Source organism: Takifugu rubripes, chromosome 20, assembly GCF_901000725.2.
Source record: "Takifugu rubripes chromosome 20, fTakRub1.2, whole genome shotgun sequence".
NCBI lineage: Eukaryota > Metazoa > Chordata > Actinopteri > Tetraodontiformes > Tetraodontidae > Takifugu > Takifugu rubripes.
Window position 1 is genome coordinate 4,154,848 of NC_042304.1, and position 25,017 is coordinate 4,179,864.

General features: G+C 44.5%; 1 protein-coding gene across 6 annotated transcripts; it reads right to left on the reverse strand.

The window, feature by feature from the left end:
- Window position 1: 1 nt before the first annotated feature.
- On the reverse strand, window positions 2–23,253 carry LOC101068090 (cyclin-dependent kinase-like 5). 6 transcript variants are annotated; one of them, XM_011614518.2, is made up of 19 exons: window positions 23,123–23,253; window positions 21,433–21,651; window positions 20,184–20,218; window positions 11,356–11,401; window positions 11,121–11,257; window positions 10,917–11,037; window positions 10,069–10,128; window positions 8,629–8,719; window positions 8,357–8,546; window positions 7,175–7,255; window positions 6,382–6,548; window positions 4,808–5,858; window positions 4,334–4,435; window positions 3,868–3,973; window positions 3,199–3,322; window positions 3,021–3,126; window positions 2,712–2,834; window positions 1,552–1,713; window positions 2–1,462 (listed from the first exon to the last, which is right to left on the reverse strand). In XM_011614518.2, the coding sequence occupies exons 2-19, from the start codon at window positions 21,494–21,496 to the stop codon at window positions 1,112–1,114; spliced, it is 3,117 nt and encodes a 1,038-aa protein (XP_011612820.2). In that variant the 5' UTR covers window positions 21,497–21,651; window positions 23,123–23,253; the 3' UTR covers window positions 2–1,111. The 6 variants fall into 6 exon arrangements, 5 of the variants coding, with proteins under 5 accessions (XP_011612820.2, XP_029684027.1, XP_029684029.1 ...); XM_029828167.1 differs by having other exon boundaries at window positions 23,045–23,160; XM_029828169.1 differs by lacking the exon at window positions 4,334–4,435.
- Window positions 23,254–25,017: the final 1,764 nt, after the last annotated feature.

Genomic DNA, 25,017 nt, shown 5'->3' on the forward strand with positions numbered 1-25,017 from the left:
GAACTTGTACATCCAGAATGGCTTTATGTTCCAATAGCTGCTGCAAAAATTACATTTACTTACAAAAACACAAAAATATGAACATGGAGAAAGTTTTTTTTTTTTTTTTTACAGCAGTTACATCTCATTAAAATATTTGGATGTATCTGTAGTTTTCCTAAACTGATTAAACATGAAGAACCATTTGAGAGCTAAAAGGAAAGGCAAAGCCCCCCATTTAGTTTTATCCTTCACAAACAATGGGGGGAAAAAATCCACAAAGATCTTGACACTTAATTTATCCTGTTTTTTTATATTAATTTTCAGAACAGATTTCTACCTAAACTCTAGAGTAAGTAGCAGTTTTTCTTATAATAAACTTCCATTACTTAATAATAAGTGGGATTATCAGGATTATCGGTGCCAAAAAGTGATTCAGAGCACCTGAATCACGAGTAATTCTTGGCGGTGTCCTACAGAGGGCGCTATAACTCTGGGGTTCTGTTCTGTTTTTCTCTTTTTTTAATGGCACCACAGTGGCTAAAATGGCAGCAGAAGAAAGGAGCGTTTGGATAAAACATGTAAATCCAACCTCCACAGAACGCGTGTGCCGACAGATAAATACATAAATAAATAAATAGAAAATTAAACGGGATCTGAACACCCCAACATCTGGATGCAGCGTGACAGCACACCCAAAGGCCTCACAGTCGAGAGATGAATGAGATGTGGGATACATTTACAGTTTCTATTGTTACAACTGATAAACTTTACTTGTTCAGAATGCCTTACATAGCCTGAAGAAAATACTACGCAGTAATATGTACTATATTTTCATACTGAATTCAAACAAAAATACCTAAATACACTCAATATCTACACATTATCTATTTATATATATTTTGTAAACTGCAATATATTCATTATATAATACAAATTATAACCAGAATTACAGAAGTAGCATTATAAAGTCTATCAAACATGGAAGATTTTTTCTTTTTAAAAAAAGAAGACATAAAATGGCCTTTGCAAGTTTAACGACAAGTTTTGGTACCTGTGTGTGCGTGTGTGTGTGCGTGTGTGTGTTGTAAGGGTGTTGGAGCAAAACTAGCGAGGACTGAAGAGTGATGGATCACAGAGCTGTTTCTTTCAGGTCATTGAGGTTTGGCAGACGAGACCTGGAGGGGCGTCCGAAGCCGTGCCCGTTCTGGCCCCCCTTTATGCTCATTTGCTCTGGGTAGGGGTTGCCCTCTGGTCGTCCAAGGGCCGACGTGTGCCAGCCCGTCTCCAGCTGCGTGTATGCCGCCTGACGGCTCTTGAGCTGGGGCGTGCTGACTCCTGAGTGAGTGCGGCTCTCTGTGAATCCGCCCTGAGCAGAGGCTGGATTAGGCAGCGGCTGGTAGTGCATGTCAGGGGGTGCGGCCTGACTGGAGGAGGAGGAGGTGAGGTGTAGGAGCTTACGCAGAGACTTCAGGGGTTGACTCTGAGAGGGTCAGCACACAAGGTCACGCAACCTTAAACAATAACAATCTCAGTAATAAAAGGCAAAGCTTCAGGGTGGCGGAGACTCACCGGGGAGTGGGAATCGGACAGTTTCTCATGCGGCCAGTCCTTGGCCTGGTCCCGCTCTTTATCCCGGTCTCTGCTTTTACTACGGGTCCTGTGTCGACTGCTTTGGTGTCCGGACGACCTGGAGGACTTCTGGATAACGGCGTCCGCCCCGTCGCCGGGAACCTTTTTCACACGCGGGAGATGGACGCCACGTCATTACTCACACGCTGAGGCCCGACAAACACCGACCGGACCCAGGAAATACATTTTCATTCACTTCCATTAAGACTTGTGTGCAAATCATGTGCGTGTATCATGCAAGCCGATCCATGCGTTTCATGTATTGTCCTGCACAGTCGGAATTCTGCTGATTAAGAGGCGGCTGTGCGGTATAGTCCTAACCTATTAAAGAAGTAAATAACATGCATTTTATGTCGGAAACCTGAAACCACCTCTCACACAGGAAACAGACGACACAACCCCCTTTTGTCGTCCAGTCACAGTCACTGAATCCGACTGTTGATGCAGCAAACACTAACTTGGAGTTTCGCAGCTTAAATCCTCCTGGCCAGATTGTGTTTATTTGTGTGCCGTCATCAGTTGTAGCCCTCTCGCAGCATCTTAACCAACTGTCATCTATAAATAGGAGTGCGGAGAGACACACATGTGCTGCTTGTGAGGCTGCTGCCGAGGAGTCAGGCAGTTAAAACGTGTTGCATTTGAAACCTCCCCCTTGATCAATACACTATAATTGAGCCCCAGGATTAGAAGCGCTTTGAGGGGGCGTCCGGGCCGATGGAGGCAGTATCAAATGAGTATATAAATAACCCAAGCCATGTGTTAAACCACATCCCGAACACACTCATTCATCCTCAGCTCATAATCAGAGACATGCTGTTAGGCCTGTGGTTGAAAATCAGGAAACCAGCCAGATCCATTGAACTCTTTAAATTGACAAAGCCTATTTTCTCACTTGTCATTTGCTCCCTTTTTTTTTTCTTCTTTATTTTCAATTGTGATGGAGACGCTCCTGTACAGATGGATCTGTCTGGGTCATATTAGCCCTCCCCCAAAACCAAGAATATAAATTAGAGTCTTGATGAATGTTAATGTTAATACATGCAATGTCCGGTGGTACATGGAGGTTGGAGGTGAGCAGGAGAGTGTAGAACAGCATGTACCATGGAAGAGGACACTATAGGGAGGGCTCTCACTGAGGACCTATGCTTTATGCTATTCTTTGGGCTAAACAGAGGGAAAAGAGATTTCTTGGTGGCAGGGGGCCTTCCTTCAGGGACCTGCATCTGCAATACAGAGGATCGTGATTCATGGCAGGGAGACACGATGGACAAACACAGAAAATGACTTCATATTTCTGCAAATGTGGCAAAGATTCGCAAGCAGGAGATTTAGTATGCAGAGAGGGTATACGGTACAGTGGGCATGAACTAATGCATTCAGACCCAACTGACAAGCACTTGGGAAGTTACCATTTGGCTTTTTTTCTTTTTCTTCTTAATGGCTCTGAAGAAACCCTGCTTTTCTTTTTCTTTGGATGGCTCTGAGGGGTTCAACACCACCGTGTCCGGGCCAGTCCTTTAAGTAAAGTAGACGGGGGTTAGAAGGTAAAAAGGCGCCTGATAGATTTAAGTGTAATTGGGTAATCACCAGGGGTCGAATCCCGGCTGACGTTTGGAGTGGTTTGTCAATCTGGTTCCGTCGGAGGACAAACCAGAATCTCGGCTCTGACCTCTGCTGTCATGAAAAGAGTTGTCTGGCCGGGGAGAAGGAACTGTTCAACAAACACAACATATCTTCAGGAAAAGCTGGATAAAATAGGAAAACTCAGTTTTGCTGGTTCTATCCAGCAAACAGGAAACAGCATGTAAACATCCAGGACATCCAAAGACAAATTTGTGCTAAACTTTTGCCTATAATAGAGCTTAAGTAGTCTTAAGAGGCCCATTCATTTTTTGTTTGCTGTAAAGTGCAGTCAGACGAAGGTCATTTAGATCTTATCTCTGTACAATCAGCTTTAACAAGTTGCTATTTGCAAGTTTCTAGGATTGCCAAAACAATATAATCAAGAGGTGAAAATATTCCAATTTTTCCCTAGTTTATCTGTTCCTTGTTTCTTGTTTGGGGGATTTTAAGGGGCGAAAATCAACTAAAAGTAGAGAAATTGTGTTTCCCACGTCAACAAACAATCTGATTCATTAATTCAAATTTTTGTCAATAAATGAAAGGAAAGTCAGGAATCAAATGAACGTCGCAATTAACCTTCAGTCACTGGAATTTTTTGCAAGAAATAAAAGAAATAGTGATATAAACGCTGACCTCTGTAGAAGCTGCCCACCCTCCTCGGCATGGATTCGCTGTAGATGTTGCGGTTCTCTTTCGAGGAGCCCCCATCTTCTGTTTGCTGGTCGTGATACAAGCCCACCTGAGCCACGACAGGGGAGATAGATAAACTAAAGTGTTCCTGAAACGCCAGTCAGTAAGTAATTCCTGCTCATCGAAGAGGACAAGAAAAGGAAAGTTAGCCATACTGATATTGACATACTGTCACTGTCAAGGCTAGAAACAAATTTCGCAATCTAGCAAGAAATGTGACAAGCTGCACCGCTCTATGCTCCGTAGTAACATTAAAAGAGAAGCAAAGCACACGGAAAATGAGGCATCTGATGCGCAGAGACAGAGGAAGAGGGAGAGAACGGTTCACGGCAGCAGCATCCGCCCACATCCAGTCTACCGAGAGTGCGGGTGTGGGTGGGGAATGGTGGGTGCAGGCAGAATGTCGGACCTCGCTTTTTTGCCGCTGTGTGTGAAAAGACGCAGTGTTGTCCCTTGTGGAGTCCCTTATTGGGGGTCTGCTGTGGGTGACCTCAGTGGGTGTCTGCTCGCTCTGTTAATGAAGACATGATGAAGCATGACATGAGCTCAGCATTGCACCAGACATACACATGTGCACTATGCCTAGATATATATATACTGTGTATATACAGTATATATATACAGTATATATAGCATACATATGTATAAAGAGTACACAAATATGCTGATACTGTCATTACTGTACATCCTTAATACAATCTGCAGGCTTGCTGTCATTCATGAGATGCAGCTGTGGTTATCTTAATCCTGCATTCCTCTGGGAGGCTAAAGTTAGATAGACGGTTATCCAACACAACCTGGTGTGGGCATTTGATATGAATAGATCGTGTGGGTTGAGGCTTTCCCGATGGTTGGGGAGGAGTGTAACAGGCTGCTGACTGACCCTGCTCATGTCTTCTTCTCTGGAGGAGCCTCCAGAGTGGCGGGGCAGCGTGCGATGCTGCAGCTGCGGAGAGAGCAGCTGGAGGCTGCTGGCTCTAGTAGGCAAGCCCTGCCCGACTGCCAGCCCCTCCTCCGCCCCGTGTGTCCGCTGGTGGTCTCTCCGTACGTACATGGAGTGGCGATGGGGCCGCTGCTGGGAGGAGAAGGGGCTGGTGTACCCCTGACCGTAAGACAGAGGGTCACGCGGCGATGACAGCGAGTGAGCGTGGCTCCTCTCAATGCCGCTGTCTCCGGGGTCCAGGCCGTCTGGCGATTTGGCCTCCTCCGAGGCCTTCAGACGGATTGAGGAGCGCCTGTGGGACGAGTCCAGCGTGTTGCTCTCTCTGTCCGAACGCGTATTTCCTCTGCCGCCACCGCCGCCGCCGCCAAGTCCCAGTCTGTCCATGCGGCGGGCTGCAGGGCTGCTTGGAGCCGTGAGGTCCAGACAACTTGAAGGAAAATAGCGAGATGTGGGCTCGTCCGCGTAAAGGTGCACGTCGTTTAAATTCCCCACCGACTTGGCGTCACTGAGCGTTCCGTAGCTCTTGGACAAGTTCAAATAGGCAAACTTAGCAGATGGCGTGGAGCTGTGGGCTTCCATGTAGGCGTGGCGACTGTGTTTGTCACCCGACTGAAGCGTGCTGGTCTTCCCCTCCACAAAGGAATGGCGATTCTGCTGCGAGCGGAAGTTGGAGTTGAGGTACTTGGCTCCCGGGCCGTCGGGAACCTTCGACCCCAGGTTCAAGTCAAAGTCGCACTTGCTCTTGGCTTCACCGGGGCTGAGCAGATGAGGCAGGTTGCTGCTGGCCAGGTCCATGCTGCACGAGGTGGAGTGGTTGTAGATCTGCGGCTGGTAGTTCTTCGGATGCAGCGTGGGACTGAGATTAATCGCCGCCGTGATGCTGCCGTTGAGGAACCCCTCGGTGTTGGGGTGGAGGTCTTCGTGTCGAGGCAGGCTGGAACATTCTCTGCTGCTCGAGCGGTGACCTCCTGAGCTCTTCCCCCCGTGGCTCCTGAGCAGGACAGAACCACACCGTGTTGGTATATCACAACAATAAACGTAACAGCTAAGCAGTTTTATCATTCATGGTATGTTAGAGGTGATAACCTTGACCACTAGGATCAATCCCAAAGCCCAGCTTAAAGCTGTGATATGTGACTAAAGGACCAATGAAGTAATATCAAAACTGAGTATAGCTGTAATATAAATAATAGATTAACCGGCAAATAAAACAGTCGAACATTTTTGATTGAGATGTGCTCCGCAAAGATAATAAAATAGATCTAACAGTGTGAAATCTTGTTTCTGTTAGCATATCACAATGAAATATCACATTTCCCTACATAATTCCAAAATATAATAGAATGTGTGAATATTTGACAGTCCTTTATATAACAGAGATGCTATCAAAGCTGCATCTGAATCTCCTAACAATCATGAAACACAAAAGTGCTGCTACGCTGGCAGAAGAACGCTGTGTCATTTACACTTATAAAATACACTGGTTTACACATCGGTGACAGTGGGATGGTGACCTGCTGGGGGTGGTGTTGTCTCCATGGTGAGGTTTTCTCTTGGAGGAGCGCACAGGTGTGGGTGTGGGTGGGCCGGACCGTTCCACCAGCCGCAGGGTCTGGAAGGCGTGGTGATTCAAGCACTGCTCCGTGAGAAAGCGCTCTGTCGGGTTCAGCAGCAGCAGGTTCTAACACATGAGAAGAACAGAGAAGGAGCCCCTGAGTGCACCAGGCAACCTGAGCACCCGGACAGCAAACAGGCCAAAACGCTCCTTAAACTCTGTCTCCTCCCATTATCTAACACGCCACAAGACCGATACAGGGAATTGGTCGACATCAAACCTAACAATGACCACCCTTCCTGTAAAAGCCCATGAAGATCACAAGAAAAACATCAAAACACAGAGGTTGTTCTTTGGAATAAACACGATACTCTTGGCGAGTCCCATGTTAGCAATTAGCAAAGAGTCTGTGAAGTTAATCGCCTAAATAACGGAGAAATGCCTGTCCTCGCTAAAGTCGGGTGCGAGATGACATTATGTCAGCAGTGAGTCATTATCTACTGGGAGAAGTGCAAGTGCACCAGCACAGCCCACATTCTTGACATGGAGCGCCTGAATCCAGTGCAGACACGGCAATAACAGCATAGTGAAGGAACCAAGTGTTGCTGAAGCAGTCACGATGGAAAACACATGATAATGATGCAAAAAGAAAACCCACAACAGACTTGTTATGGATGCAAAGTGTTAATGTCATGTTGGAGAAAATGAGAGAAAAATATCGGCCTCTGCAGAGCGGCGCCCGTGCGTCCTACCTTCAGCAGATCCAGGAGGCCTCCACCGATGATCCCCAGGTATCGTCTCTCCAGGGTCTGATGGTGATTCACTGCAGGAAACTACAACAGGGCAATGTGCAGGGTTAACACGTCATTAACAGAAACTGCAGCTGTCTAATGATCTACGCCTTGATGTTGTCCAATGTAGGATTCTGATCTGATCACCTCATAGGTAGCATGAGGTGACCACAGAATAACACTAGAAGAATTCAAAAATCTTCAGCAATTGTTAAATTGAGTAATGTTTTGTATGAGGGACAGCTGCTGAATATCATACATTTAAATATTTTAAAGAAAGAAATCTGATGATGATGCTGATGATGATGATGAGGAGGAGGAGGAGGAGGAGGAGGAGGAGGAGGAGGAGGAGGAGCCTCCTTCGGTCAGGTTAAATTGGGTTTTCCTGTCTCTCATATGAACCTGCTCATGCAAACCTGGACTAATGCGGCAACTGTAACCATCTTGCTGTGATCCAGATTAAGACTCATGGGCGCTGAACTAGTGCAGGCCGCCGGATCTAAAACCCATTTTGACCAAACAGACCTTGGTTATTGATAAAACGTCACATCAGAGATGACAATCAAAAGGTATCGTTCCCTGCCAAACACTGGCATCGTCCTGAAGGACTATGGCTGATCTCCATAGCAACCTATTATTCGCTATACAAAGAGTTTGAAACAGTCATTTTCCAAATCAAAGAAACTCCAGGGCTGTACAGCGTTTCTGATGTGATCGGAGGATTGACACTCCAAAACGATCGTGCGATATCTCGTATCCCACGCTTTATACACGCCTTCCTGGTTTCATCTTTTATTCGGAAAATCACCGCCATCAAAATGATGTATTGTAAAGTACGAGCCGCAGCTTAGCGGCTGCAGCAGCAAGCGAATTTCCTTTTCTTGCGCGTGTGACACCAGCCTGATTTATCACAGCCTTCCTTCGCAGAGAACACGGGATTCATGATAAACGATGAGTCATTGTGATCCAATCAGTCACGGCACAGCAAATTCAGCCAGTACCACGAAAAGGAAAAAGAACAGCCGAGTGCGTAGAGACATAACAAGGAGTGAAAATAAATAAAGGAAGGAGAGGAGAAGGTCGGGAGGGAGGGCAGACGTGAAAGCGGCGTGGAAACGGAGGGATCGGGGTAAGGAACATTACCCTCAGCCCGTGGAAGCGGGGGTTATTATAGAAGAGCTTCATCTGTTCTGATGGTAGGGGGCCCAACACTTTCTGGATGGTAAAGAGCTGGTCGATCTCGCTTTCTCCCGGGAACAGAGGCTGCCCGTCGCTCAGCTCTCCTAATATGCAGCCCACTGACCACATGTCCACCGCCTTTCCATACGGAGCCCTGGAAGCAAACGTTTGAGGCGGGATGTTAGAAAGAGCTGCATTGAGTAAGACGGATACGGTCGTTAAGGTAGCAGCCATACCCGAGCAGGAGCTCTGGAGAGCGGTACCATCTAGTGGCCACGTACTCGGTGTAATTAGCATCAGTTCCCTCTGAGAGACTGCGCGCGAAGCCTGGCAACGGAACACACAGGAAGCAACACGGTCTAATGAGGAAGTTTTCATAGGCTCTACATGCTGAGACACCAAAAATGATATTCACCAGGGACCTCTCTGGTTGCTCATTATGATTCAGTGGCAAGTGTTACTCTTGGAGAAGCACCTTGAGCACCTAAAGGAGCCATGATGTGGCTAAAAGCAGCATCATCATTGATGCAGGGTGCTCTGGAATGGTCAGAGGATCTGTACTGGGATGTTAGTCCCCCATTGATGGGGTGCAGTTTTCAACTGGTTTACGGTGGCCATATAGAAGTCACCACTAATGGACAACAAATTTCCCCAGGTTGTCCCATTTTATCAAAGCGAAGCTTGTAATCACTATTTCTAGCTTGTGCTGTCAATCATGACATCCCAGAAGCACAATAACCCAAAACAGCTGAATTGTGATGGATCTTCCTTTATTTGGGGAGAATATTAACCCACCAGAGAGGGATTGAGCAGCTTTGCTCCAATTTTAATGAACTCACATGTCATTTACAGCAGTTGTAATTTTTTTTAAACAAATTGTGATGTGTTATAACTCCGACTACTAATATGAGGACTAGTTTTGATTTCATAAGAATACCTCTTTATTACAGTTTGCAAATGTTAATCAGTCTTTGAGAAATTTAGATTATTTGTCATATTAAATATATTACAAGTGCCTATATTTGTGAACAAATGTGTTTGTGTTTTCTTCTAGAATCGGCCCATACGTCTACATATGTAAATACTGTATATATATGCTGCTTGAAAAGATCACTTTGATCTCCTGACTATTGGGGAGGGAATAAATGTCCCACAAATATAACAAAACTCAAAAAGCAAAGCGGACACTGTCACCACATGCAGCCATTCACACGTTCATGCAATTCTAAAAATAATCAGCTCAATTGATCTGGAATGCCTTTAACTTAAGCGATCTCTTAGAAATCCCCTTAACCCTCCACGGCGGCGTCTGTTTGACTGCCACCGAACAAACAGCAGGTCTCTCACTACAGATTGCCCACATTGTTTGTTTTTCATTTCCCCCTGTTTGGTCCTGGTGCTTCCAGACTGAAACCAAGCTTGATGGAGCTCCTGGTTTCCAACACATTTCATTAATTGAAATGTGGGAAGACTTCCCAGCAGCAGCCTGAGAACCAGCAGAGAGGGCTGCATGCAATCTTTAGATAACAGATGAAGCCTGGCTGCTGCCCCTCTGAAGGACTGGCTTCAGCCAAATATAGCCTCTGTTGAAAATATTCCTTTTACATCACAGCTTTGGCTGTTTTGCCTCCCTTCTTTCAGCCCTCACAGTGTCAGTGTTTGATAGGTTCACTCACCAAAGTCACACAATTTGAGAACATCGTCAGAGCTGATGAGAAGGTTTTCAGGCTTTATGTCTGAGGAGAAGAACAAGACGTGAGCAAGTGAAGGTCTTCATCCGCTACGCTAAAATCCCTTTTTTCTTATGGTATTCTTATTTATGACTGAAAAAAATAAACATTTCAATGAGCAGCATTGGCATTAAAATAGCAGATCATCTGTTCTTCCCTCTATGTAGACTTTTATAATCTATATTATACGCCACCGCCACAGATTTGACATCGATACAGCAGCAGGATGGATTTAACAGGAAAAATTGAGAAGTGACCAATGAATTGATGTCACATAGTATCAATATGATAGAGGTAATTAGAAGTAAAAGAACACTGAGTTTCTAGTTCTATAGCCTTACTTTAATGTATTCCTAGAGAATTGATTTAAATAGGAGATTTATATCACACGCATTTACCAGATACATCCTATTATTCATTAATGGCTTTCAAATTTACCGATTTTTTTTTTTTCATTCAAGTTTAAGAGATCGTGTCAAATCAAACTGTACTGTTGAAAGTTGCCCGACTGTAAAGATATGTGGAATGTACTATGACTTCCTCCATATCATCCTTGAAAATGCTGTCATATGTGAGCCAGGAAATACCAGAAGCCATTTGGATGCCTTTTCAAAAGGAGTGCCAAAAGCTCACACAGGCCATCTGGTCGACTGTTCCACAGACACTACTTTGCCCCAAAGCCCACATCTCGAATGTCAGAAGTGCTACTCTTTCACTTCTATATATTTTGTGGATTGTTTTCAATGAGTCCACCAGCGAGGACGGTGTAAAAAGCATGGAAATAGTGATTTTACCCCGGTGGACTATGTCGTGCTTGTGGCACCAGTGAATTGCTCTGATTAGCTGGTAGATGTAGCTGCGCGCTTTGTCGGTTGGTACGCCATTTGGCAACTCCTCCAGCAGCTCCAGCATGTTCTGAGATCAAAACAAGCGTCAGAAAAGCCCAAGATGGACAGTTATATTGCATAAAAACAGCCGTGACCTGAGTCAAAACATACCTTCTCCACATACTCAAAGACGAGGTAGAGCTTCCCTCGTCTGCGGAAGGCCTCCTTCAGCTCCACGATGTTCTCCTGCTTGAGGGTGCGGAGCATCTTAAGCTCCCGCAGCGTGGTTTCCTTAACCTCCTCATTTTCTGCGTGAAAGTGAGACGAAAATCGAAAAACGAGATCAGAAACGACATAAAGATGGCCAAGGATTGAGCGGTGAAGGCCCCTGATGGCCACGTCTCACCTTCACTGTCCTTAAATTTCTTAATGGCCACAATTTCATTGGTCTCCTGTGATTAAAAAAAACAACAAAAAACACACACAGTGAGAAATCAATTAGCAAATTAATCCTGTAATCCAAGAGATTCATGATAAAGATACCAGCTTTGCACCTTTCAGCCCCTAATCATCTTGGATAACAGGAAATCAACACACAATGACTGTAAGTTTCTATGATGGTATAATATAGTTTATAGATCTGGAATATTTCACAGCTCACCAGAGAAAATGAGAAACTAGGGCATGAAAGTTTATATTGTTTAAACTGAAAATACTCATTAGAATGTCAGATCTCTTCACCCACTTATCAGGTAAGAAACGCCCAGACTTCCCTCACCCCAGACGCTTCCTCCAGCTCTTCCAGGAGGATTCCGAGGTGCTCCCAGGACAGCTGAGAGACACGGTCTCTCCAGCGTGCCCTTGGTCTCATTTGGAGCCTCCTCCTGGTTGGACATGCCTGGAAAACCACCTGAGGGCATCTGGAAAAAGTGCCCGAGCCATCTCAACTGACTCCCCTCCTGTCCCATCTGCTTCACACTCCGCTGACCCCCCCCCCCCCTCCCAGGACAGGCTGAAGGTCCTTAATGAGCCAACCAGCAGAGCATCGTCTGCAGAAAGCAGAGATGAAACCCTGTGGTTCCCAAACTGGACTCCCTCCCACTCCTGGCTTCACCTACAGATTCTGTCTATAGAAATTATGGACAGAATGGGTGACAAAGGGCAGCCCTGCTGGAGTCCAACACGCACCAGAACCAGGTCTGACTTCCTGCCAGCCAGGGGAACCAAGCTCCTGCTCCAGAGAACGAGCAGCCCTTAGCAAATGGCCCCCGGCCCCATACTGGTGGAGCACCCCGTCAGCATACCCAGAGGGACATGGACGACGCCTTTCCAGCCCAACAAAACACATGTTGACATTATAGCAATGTTCTAAAATGTTGATTAGTCGTTGATGAGTTAAGATTGAATGCGTTTCGCCACTCCTCAGTGACAGTTTTGTCTCGTGTGAAACACATATATATATAGTAGTTTATTCTGACATCAGAGACTTTTTTCAAAAATCCGATTGACCAAGAAAAGACCCGTTGGACACTGTGGTGCACACAGAAGGAAGCTAATGTGCTCCACATATGTTGGCCTACTTTTCAAAGTTGAAAGGACGTGTGACCAGACCACATTACAGATTAATCCTACTGACGGATGAATCAACAACAGCCATGAACACCGACTAAACCCAAGTATTGATTGTGTAAATGAGTAAATATGACAGCCAAATATTGACTATAGCTCTTTTTTCATCATCCTCATGACATGTGTGTCTAATATATAGAAAATGTATTTACAGGCGAGGAGGAGAGCAAACAAACCAGATCGTGCCTACATGAAGTAAAAGAACGCCCCAGCAACAGCCCCGTTTCTCATCATGTCCTAGTTAGGCCTGGTATTTCTGCCGATGGCTCAGAGCTGTGCTCCAGTTTTCCCCTCTCAGGAAGCCAAAGGCAGCATCGCACCACTCCGACGTGGATGGTAGCGAACAGTGAGGCGTCGACCCAGCACAGAGGAAGACGAGATGACTCACAGCGCAGTCAGCTCCATCAGCAGCACTGCAAACATGCAGAGGTACAGCCGCAGAGGAAGCAGGGGACGGCTGCAGGGAGCAAATTAAAGAAACTGATTGAAATAAAAGACCAAGGTCTCGTTGGCTTCATTGTGGATTCAGGGCCGTGGTCTCGGCTCTCTGGAGGAAGCTCCGATTTATCGGACGGACAATAAAGATGCCATGTGGCATCAAAGAGAAGAACAAGGCTGTTCTTCCTCTAGGACACCAGCACCCTCATCATACCTTCTCTAAATAATGACCAAAGTTCTCCACTACAACTCCAGACACCTCAGTTCGCCTGTCAGGAATCTTTGCTCTACTTCACAGCACATTAACCCGGTAATTTCACTTCCAGTTATTTCAGCTTCAAATGAAAGCCCCACAGACGGCTCCGGGGCATCAGACGCGGGGATAAATATCCTGCGTTTGTTTTTGTTTCTTTAGGTAAATACAGCAGTTGACCTTATGTCTCTGTCTGCAGGGATCAGTGTTGGAAACTAGCTGCTCTCATTTGTTGCCTGTTGGATTAAACTCTCTGGGAGTTCACATGTGATGATGGACCAAAAGATATCATCCTGGACGCAAACGTGGGTAAACGGAAGGTAAATTGCGGAGTGCCGTTTGCCAGAGATGCCAACCTGCGACGGGGAAACGGTCAGTTCAGGGACATCTGTTAATCAAATCAAAGCTTTCTGAAAACTGAAAACAAAGGGCAAATCCCGAGGGTCTTTTTTACACGCAGCAGTCTCTGCAGTGACAGTCTTCTCTCTGCTGCCCCGGCGAGTATCGCTCAACAGAGAGCTGCTGAGTCAGCACTTAAACCTTTTAGCGTTAAACGCTACAGCGACAACATCCCTGCAGGTCACTGATGGCACTGCCTGTGATACTCCAGCCGGGATCGGAGTTTAAGGAGCAAAAAACTATTAAAGGAGAGAAGGGAAACTGCATTATTGTCAGTAGCGTACTTTGCTAACTGCATTAAACATGTGATTTTGCTTAAAAGACTTGAAGAAGACTCTACTAAAAGTCCATCATTTGCAGTCTGCTAGGAAGTCATTTCCAATTCCATCATTTCCAGAATCAATTAGCAACGGTAACAGTCAGTCCCAGTCTGATGGATCCATCGGGGTCCGTTACCACCTCACGGTGGTTAAAATGGGGGGCAGGAAGAGTGAGTGTTGACCTTGAGTGACAAAGGTTGGAGACAGTTTGGAGAGCCCAAAGTTGTTTTTAATTATTATTTCAAAAACAGGGGCCATTTGTGTGGACCCTTTTTTTTAACTTATATGCAAAGACTTGAAACTCGTGACGAGATGGTCTTTAGTCCGATGACTTAAACTATCCTTCACCTCTCAGGGGACAGCGATGGCTTCAGCCGTCAAACAAGAAGCATTTGTCCCTTTTGATCTGCCTCGCTTTTTCCAGCTCCTGATCGGACCACATAGAGGAGAACTCTACTCAAGGTGACCCATTTAAACCAGTGTGAAAGTACTTTTCCTCTCCTGTCCCAGTTTCTGATCAGTTGGTGTAAAAATAACTGTTCCTTTCAAAGAGGGGGAGGAGATTTATTTCTCTCCTCTATACAAATTTAGATGTTACTGACAGCCAGTCAGCTAATGTAGGATGAGGGCAAATTTAAGTATAATTCAGTAGAAAGTGCAATCACACAACTCCAAAATGAGGTTGGAGCAATGTTTGAATAAAACTATTTGGAAAGTGTATATTTAAACTAAACTAAGAACAATAGATTAAGGTGTGACAGTACGACAAGTGCTCTTAAAATGGCAAAGAGCTTTTTTAAATCCAGTCACTGGAACACAGAGCGCTATGGGCATTTAACAAACCAAAGGCTCCGCCAGAAGCGGTCCAAGTATTATGTAATGTGTTTCCAGCAGATAGCAGAACTCTTCAGTGTAGCGACACGTTGGATTATTAAATTAAACATCAATCCACCCCTCAGAACAGAAATATAAGAGATTTGAAGCTGAACCGGTAGTTTGGGGCTATGTTATTCCCAGAAAACCATAGTTATTGGCATCACAACAGGTGTTACGTGTTTTTTTCCACGTTGCTCTGACATGGACAGCACATGGGGTGTTGTGCGTCCAGCAATCGCGACCACTGTTTCTTCGTATCCAGGTCAAAAACATCCCCTTTATGGCGCTCCACAGCCAGTTCTGTCGTGTGTCTGCCCCTTGCAGCCTGCAGCCTTTCTTTAGATATGAGTTAGATTACAATACAGGCTGTTGCTCAGTCACAGGGTGCATCAATCCTCTTATCAAGCTCTCAGCAGTCAGTGCAGCATCGTGATAACAGCAACATGTTCAGTTGTCGAGCTACACAAGTTATTTAAGGCAGCATACCGTTGAAAATAGCAACATTGTTTGTAATGAGATACATGGTTGTATGACACCACCTTATTAACAAAAACACTTGATCCAAACTGTAACATTTAAATGATCTACGTGGACATGTTGGGTGTTCTGTCGATTAGGCACTTAAAGCCATCAATAACCTAATTTAAATTTTATAATTAATTGTCAAATACAGCGGTTATTTAAGGAGAAAATACCACTAATCTGCTTGTAGAAACTCATTTCTAGCTGTGTCTGAAGCCGGGGAGCCGCCGCTGCAGCATATGTGCAGAACACGCTAACTCATGCAACATTCACGAGGAAAGCGTAGAAACATTTGTGCCTTTTTCCTCGGCTGAGCACGTTTAGTGGGGATGGCACTGTGCTGGCATCTGCCGTCGGTGCTCAGGGGTTCTGTGAGCGTGAACCCTGCCAGGAAGACACAACCCTGCGCCATGATGGAGCTGTCAGCAGTTCTCACCAGAGGAACTTTGCATCCGCGTAGACGAGCGTCGCCGTCTACCACACATTGTACGTGCGCAGTCATTAGATAATGATCAATGAGGGGAAATTAACAGAAGGTCACCAGCTTTTCTCTCGACGCCTGTGATAAAACATCTACAAACGGGAGGATTCAGCATGGCTGAACCAGGATGCACTCGCTGGTGAGATCACGTATGTGTGCTCACAGACTACAGCGCAGCCAAGAAAAATATTTCTGTACTGTCAACACGCTAATGGGATCCATTCATGCGCTATGCGATGAAGCCGAATCGGTGAGGTGGTAATGAGCTTGCAGACTGTCAATAAAAACAAACATGGGATGGGATAAATAGGGGGGAGATGGTGTACAGCTCATCTGTGGGACTCGTCGTTTTCATTGGGAAGGTTTTTAGAAGAGCCCTCACACACACACACACACACACACACACACACACACACACACCTGCCATGACGTCTGTGCTGCAGGCGCCATATGCAACTGTGAAACAAGGAACCTTCTCTGATAGTTTCATGCTGTTTGCTTTCTCAGTGATGCGGATTGAATTTGAACTTGAAAATGGATCAATGTGAAAATGGATGGCGGCTTTATAAATAGCCACATTCCTTATGACGTTTAGGACTTTAGGAATACAAATGTAAAGCTGTTTTCCCAATCGTATGAGTGAGAAGTGAGGAGGCAGAGGCCTGACACTGTCAATGTTTCACCTTCCTGTAGTCATAGTGACCAGGGAAATCTAGAGGGTATCGCTGCGCCTTTTCTGCATTCCTCAGAGGTGTTCGTGCCTAAATAAACACTCACCCTGGCTATGTTTGCCATCCCTCTTCTGCATTTATCATACTGCTACTTGCTAAAGCCACATGCAAGTTTATCCAGGATTTAAATTAGCAACTAGAGAGTCTTTGTGTTTGACTTACTTCAGATGAAAGGATCAGCCAGGGATCAGAGCGTTTCCATAGTATGTCAACAGGTCCCACACATGAGTGGGAAGTCTTATTGTTCTGGCCAATCACTGATAAAGCCAGTGCCCATACATGCTTTGATTTTTAATTATTTTATTGTATCTTTCTTAACATATATAATGCAGTATACTCATTTGGATCAGGCTTATTGGGTGAGAACCACAGACTATATACAGAAAACACAGGGAAAAATATACAGATTCTCATCTGTGACACAGAAACACAAGATAAAGTGCTGACCTTTGCTCACATAAAGTATCCAGTGTTCAGGTTCAGATTCCTACCAGTTGTAATGACATGAGAAGAATGTTGTATGTTTTTCAATAACAACGTTGCCACGGGAACAATAAAGCCACATTTATTGTTGTCTTGCTAATGTGACCAACTCTGCCCTTTAACATGTCAGTGAACTCATGGTCAACCTGAAGCAAACATACAGGGTGGATTCCTCTCCCGATACTCACACACACTCACACACACTCTCTCACACACACACACACGTATCGTCAACAAAGATTACAACGTTTGCAGTGCAACTGCAACAGAGCTGAATTAGCAACAACAGGCGCATAATTACAGAATAAAAACCACTGCCCATGACTGGTTCATTTATTTCACCACCCACCAATTCATCAACAAATTCCCAAAGTGTGAAACTTAACCACTGCAGATGGGCACGTTTGGCCTTCGGGTCTTTTTTTGGGGGCTAATTAATCCTGTTAAACACATGTACTGTACAAACCAATTTGAGGGGCGTGCCTCCGGTGATCAGACTGTCCCCCAGGCATGAGCAGCTGCGAGTGTGCGCCACTTGTTACAAACAACAGCCTTTTCCCCAGGTCAGCCAAGACTTCCCTCCCCATTGTCACAGCGCCAATGAATCCTTGTAAGTCAAAACGTGGCGCCGCACGTTTGTGACTGGGTGCCCGCGTCCTTGTGCATGCGCGTGTAATTATGCAGCGCATTCAAGTTTGAAAAAAAAACCCACGTTGGCTTATTCAAACCGACAATACAATATCTCCCAGATGGCACTGGTCCACATGGTTTGGCAGAAAGCGAATTCCTCCTCTCCCGCTTTCATATGCTCAGTTATAAAGTTACCAGATGATCCAAATGCAGCTGCCGAGTCGTCTGTCTCTTATTCCTCATCAGGGTCACGAAGGGGCTTCTGAAACCCAAAGAATCAGCACACCATCTGCAACCACCTCAGTTGGGAACAGCATCTCCTGTCAACCTGGCCATGACGGCACTGCGTTGCCATAGCTACCAAGTGTTCGCTTAATTGTTGCAAATTTGATTAGATCTTTATTTTATGTAGTTTATGTATATATTCAATAATATTGGAGGGTGTCCTGGAAATCCCCTGCCTAACTCTCCTTCTATTGCTTTTTAAAGTCACATATAAATAAAAGGTTCTTAGAGTGGGCGGATTGTTCCTTTAATGAACTGAAGTTCTGACTGAGGAGACTTCCTGTCTTACGCCTCAGGTTGCTAGTGACAGGTTTGTTGCAGAAGTGTTTTTTGTCATATCAATCGAAAAAAGGGCACCAAATATAAGGTTTTCACAGTAAACAAACACATTATAAAAGCCAGGGCAGCGCTGAACATCTTGAAATAGAATGTTAATTGTTGAAACTCCATGTTAACTGACAGTAGCCCACGAGGAGAGATACTCACAGAAAGCTGCTGATAGAATAAATCGGGCTAACGGGTAAAATATTCTGTTAAGATTCAAAGCTTCTCATTGTCTACATATTTCATCACTGCAATGACAGATACCTGTACACTAGGGACAGAGTTTAAAACCAGTCCTGGTTGACCGTGACCTTTGGCCTCTGTGCTGCAATGAAAACGATCATGAGTGTGTCATTGTGAAAGTCGCCATCCCGCCTACTGCCAGAGCCCAACTTAAAAGCCAGCATTCACGATGGCGTGAGGCTGCTGCGCTGCACATGGCATCATGGGCGATGTGAACAGTCAGAGCGCTGGTAACGCAGGGAGACACATGCTGGTATTGAAATAGGCACAGTCATGGTTAATCACATGTGGCACACATTAGCGTCATCCAACATGGAGGAGAAGAGTCTGGTATTGGCAGGACGCTCCGTTATTACATGTAAAATACCACACAAGGGGACTCTAAACTGCTAAGTATCACACATTAGCGGGAATACTTCCCGCTTTTCGCGCGGTAACTGAAATGCATCATAGTTGTTCCAAACTGGAGCTGGTCAGAGCTCAATAACTGTGCTAATGAAATATACAATTGCGAAGTTTTGTTAGTAGCCCCATTGTTGGTTCTCTTTCTGTGTACTAGTGCATATTAAAACAGGTGAAATTAAGCCATGTGGGCTTAATGTAATGCCAATGCACCAAAGGAAATAAAAGGGGAAGAAAAGCATTGTTGTTAGTGGATTATAAAACCGAATTTCTCAACAACATCCTTCTGGCTGAAAAATCTATATTTAATTCTCGACCAACTGCTCAGACAAAACCTTCAGACGCCGCTCGCCTCTGCACGTATTATGGATTCTTGTGATTGTGACGACGCTGACAGATTTTCACACAAACAGCGGGCGCAACGTTACAAACAGAGCAGCAGCCCCTGCCCGTCTGTTGCGCCGAGCAAACCTAGGTCCATCGATGTAAAAAACGGACACGTCGGCATTCACAGCTGCATTCGCTGCCAGGATCAATCGGTCTGAGGGAGACGGGCCGGTAATTACGGGCCATGACTCCAGCCAGCGACAAAGCTGTGTGTATTTTTTGCTCGCTTTGCTCCACATCACACCTGGCCTGTTGTCTTTTCCACTTCTCACATTAGAAACATGGCCGACGGAGCAACAAAATAAAATAGAGCCGCTGATGCAGTTCGCAGCGTACTAAAGGCAAATGAAGAGCAACTGTGTATCTGCGCAAGTAGGAGGTGGTTAGTCTCTCCTATTCATGCTGGACGGCTGTCAAATTATGCTGCATCTTTATCCTTAAATGGACCGAGCTGACAAGGCTCTTGCTGAGGTGTGTGTCAAGTGCTTTTCGTACATGTTTGCTTGTTTTAGCACGCTTATCGTCACGCAGAAAAATGCCCTCTGGCAATGGCTATGTCATGAAAACATATGGACATACATTCATATGTCAGATTTGCAGTGTTGGACAAACATTAAATGCACTGGTGATCCAGCGTGTCATCACCAGTGTTCAGGGTGGAATACAACGTCAGATCAATATCACTACGAGCAAAAGTCACATGGACATTAGGTTGAATGAAAATCCATGAACAAGTCATAAACTCCAACCATGTTTTGGTGGGGTTTTAGATGGGTGAGACGAGTCTAAATGGCGTCTCATGTGATTGTGTGAAAAGGAAAAAGATCTTACCTTGTGACGACACTTCAAAACAACACCGTAAGCACCTGAAAAAGACGGCAACTTTAGCCACGACAGCAATGCTGAGCCCTCCAAACATCACGTTTGCCCCAAGTGCAGTGCTACATGAAATACCCTCCATCACACAGGACGGGCAAGTGGGGTATCTAGTGTCCTGCCCAACTACAGCCAGACAAAAGGTTACAGCAATTTAATTTCATGACTTTTTGATGAAGTAAAGGAGTTTTTTAAGAGGATTTTTTATCAAAATGCATCCCATATGTTCCCATGAATTAGATAAGTCATCTACCAATCAGAAATGACAGGTGGCTTGGAAAGTAGGACACAAGTGTTGGCAAGCTAATGAACTTCTGATGTTATCGACCCTGGCAATCAGTCTCACACACACACACACACACACACACACACACACACACACACACACACACACACACACACACGCGCGCGCCTCAGGGTTCAAGCTGGACATGCATATGATGAATTGCTCCATGTCCTTACACCAACACGTTGCCAGACTATTGCCACAAAGCTAATTTAATATAGATCCATATATTAGGCACAACACATGTTCTTGTTCTTCAGCTTAACAGACCAACTGACTGTGGGACCATAAAGTGTATAATAACATGGTTAAATATATAAACTATGAAGGAAAAAAAAAAAAAAAAAGTTCAGAACCGCATTAGCTCTTAAGCTTCTGTGTATGTCCAGCATGTTTAAACAGTTCAGAATGATTGATGAAATCGGCTGACCGCAGGTTCGTTGAGGTCAAATCCATAATGCTGGATTACGTGGTGCGTTTGATGGCGCGGGTCTGCAACAGCATGTGACTGAGCCACATAAGTGAGTTTAGATGTCACTTTCTTTAAGACCAGCTCATCCTAAGGCAGGAGCCTCTGTAAGTCTTCAAAATCCATCAAGCCGCCGTTTACATGCACTATAAAATGCCTATAATGTGGGACTCAGAGGGTGGAACTAGGACAAGGGGGTAGCTACACCTCAGGGCCTTTGCCTTTGTATCAACTGAGGCTTTTAAGAAAAGAGTGTTGAGAAAAGCTGAAAAATAAAAACGAAAGACGCCGCGCTAACGTTGCTGCTGACCAATGTTTTAATGACACCAATAAGAATCTGACCTTGGGCATCTTCTGTAGTGTGTTGGGCATAACAAAGCGGGGTGAAAGCACCACTCTGTTCTCTCAGGAAACTCTGGGGCCAGTTTGCAGGGGCGGGAAACACTTACCTTCACCCACGATCCCAAGGACTTCAAATTTATTCATCACATCACCGATGTTGGGGTTCTTCATGAAGTCAAAAGGATTGTCGAATGAGGTGGCTCAGGCACAGGGGGTCCGGCTACAGGATGGCATGAGGGGGCCCCGAGCTGCTGGCTCCTGAGGGACTTGCGCCAGATGTAAGCCATAATGTCCAACACATGATTGCTTCCTTGGCTCGTTCTTACCTGCACAAAGGTACAAAAGGCGCCTAAATTCTATTTTTATTGATGATACAATGTAAAATCTGCTGCGGGTGTCAGTCTTTGTTTGAGTCGTCCCGCTGGTGCCACCCCTGCATCCTCCTATTTACAGGAAATCTTAATGTAAACACCTGCAAGAGGCTGTGTGACAAATCCAGATCATAAAGGATTATTTGTCAGCCTTGAAAAGAAGCTTGGTGCGACTTTTAGGAAAAACAGCACCACTCCATCTTTTAACAGGATCAAAGCGTCTCCGCTGCCATCCACACACACACGCACACACACACATGCACACACTTTTTATTCTTGTTGAATCAGATAAGACTCCAGATACCAAGGAGCTACGTAGCCTACTCACACTCGCGGTCTCCTACGGTGCTGTGGGCACAGGAGCTGCTCATCAGCATGCAAAACCTCAGCACCAAAATAAACTCTGTCTCCCTGAGTGCTCGAAGCCGCTGTGTGGTCTATTACTCCTTTATCTTAGTCAGCCAAACACCATCCACAGAGGTAAACTGATAGCAAGCGTGGGTAAAGTCAGGGAAGATGATACCAGACTTAAAGATTATCACCAAATGCCAAAGAGAAAATGCCTCGGGCCATCTTACGAAAACACAAGTGTCCACCCTCTCCTCATTCCACATCCTACATGCAAGGGACAGAATCTTGTTGTTTCCAAGAATTGACGAAAACTGCCAGGGTTGGGTAGTAAAACCCACAGTCTATAAAGAACGAAGATGAGGATCGCATACTTTCTCGCCATAAACAGAATGACTCATGCTTTTTAACGGCCACACTGTGAGGAATTCATATAGGTCCTTTACAGCTCCACATATGACTGGTGCACTGTCGTCAGTTCCAGGGCGGTGTTTACCATTAAATGCACTAAAAACCACAACAGCTGCCCAATATTAAGACTTATTATTAACACATTTCCTTTTACTAAAACAGGTATTACCTGTTATATGGTATATACATTTGCTGCTGTTAGTTCAGTAGTTGTCAAATCTTGTCCAGCAGCAAATTACACAGTCAAATTGCTATCAAATAAGTGTTCGTGTGTATGTGCGTGCATGCGTGTGTGTGTGTGTGTGTGTGTGTGTGTGTGTGTGTGTTACCACTGCCCACAGAATGATTGTATCCCACATATTTTCGATGCACAACAGCAGCAAATCCAACAAGTCAAATATACAGTCACCCCAACTTGGCACAAAGTGTCTCATATTAACATTTACACCTAACCTGGACGGAACTCGGGTAATTAATTACTAAGCTAGTTTTTTCAAGCCTTTGTCACAAAATGTAATATTTCAAGGCATTACATTTCACACACACAAAACAACCCAAAAGCAAACAAGCGTCAAGCTTGTGACGGTACCTGTCTGGGGAGCTTGAAGAGGACATTTATAAGGAGTTAGAGGATAATGGATTCAGAACGGTTAAATAAACTACTCACTCAGTCAGTGGTTAGTAGAAATGATGGAAACGGGCCGATATATCCACCCACCGACGGAGATATTTTCATTGCAGCACGCAGCTCCAGTAACTGGATCGTGCGTTTGACAAGCTGGAAGCAGATCGCCAGGCAACAGTTTGATTGACGTGTCATCGACGAATGGAATCGCTCGCTGCGCTACCTTAGTGACACGCCCCCTTCATTCGGACCAATCAGAGTAGATCTGCGACCAGCGGGGGAAACTGTTGCGGTGTGAAGGTTTATTCGTATGAGGTCGGATATTGTTCTAATTTCTCAATTACATAATTCACACACACACATACACACACAGAAAATAAGCTGCATGCCAATAAGACAGCAATAGTATACTTATCCTTATAAAAGACGTGGCAAAATGTACAACAACCGTGTACCCCAGCAATGTTGACTAAACTGTTTTTTGTTTTTTTTAAAAGAAAAATGTTGCCTACGCAACAATCTACCTACAGGTGAACGAATTGTACTCTTTCTCATTGTCTTAGACAAAGTATTTTACATTCAATAGGTGAAAAACGGCCATCTTTCCTTATTTAAGCACATAACTTCAACGACACTATCATTCGGATTAATAAACTGAATACAATATAACAATGTGTTCTTTGATAATTGTGATCAAAACTAAGTAAATGCACACACACCCACACATATGAGGAAATCTATCTGTTTATTTATTTATTTTTAAATAAACCCTGAATAAAATGAGAGCGTCACCTATTTTCGTTTCCAACAGGAGTTGCACCGAAACGCTGCGATCGTGAGGAGAGTTGGTTTGTGTGCAGTAGAAGCAGGCTGCCACCCAGAGGAAGAGCCCTGCAAGGGTGTGCGAGAGGATGGAAGCATGTCGGCTCATTGAAAACTTCTGCTAATGCAGACACATCTTATGGAAAAAAAAACATCTGAACTTGATCGAACTGATTTGCGATATTACACTGATGCAACTTTTACCATTGAGTATTTAATCGCGTGTAAAATATATTTTCATATGCATATATAATTATGTTTGATATGCATATATAATTATATTCGGTGCTGAGGACGCACTCATCTGAATTTCCCCAAATCAGGCAACATTCATCAAGTTCCCCTATGAGCATCGACATCTTAGATAAATACAGTTTCACTCTCCAACCTTGTGATGAACCTGTGATGAACTTCCTCAATGTCCTGTGGAAGTATCAAGGGCTTCGCTTCAGCCAGCATTTAGTAGAAGGTAATTTAAACCACCAAATTAATCTGGGTGTCAGTCTTTAAAAAGTGAAAAGGTACAGGTAATGCAAGAATATTTAGATAAGAATATAATATTTAGATAAGAATATAATAGATTTAATCACTGTTCATTGTTTTACAATAATAATCTGTGACTTGACCTCCACTGGGGAGGTTATGTGACAGCCTTTGTGTTTGTGAACAAAATAATTCAAAAACTTTAGAACAGATTTTAATAAAATATTGTTAATGGACCAAACAGACAAATGACTGTAAAACAACCTACTGTTATCTAACCTTGTAGGTTGCCTATATTCCACGGGTCTGTCGCTATATGTGGGGAAATTAGTTAGTTGTTGGAGATCTGTGCTCTTTTTATTGTTAACAAGTGTAGAGGTAGTAAATACATTGTTTATTTCAGACTTGAGCATTATCTTCTCCCTAAATAAACATGGTGAAGTTGGGTGTAGGGATTTCTCCAACTCCATTCTACAATTTGGCAGCACATTCACTGAACTGCAGATGTCAAAATCTATTTGTTGTTACAACTAATTACTAGTTTTATTTTCTATTCTAAGACCAGGAGAGCATTTCTGGGTGACAAAGGGTGACATAAGGCCACATGAATCATTATTATTATTAGTTTTTGT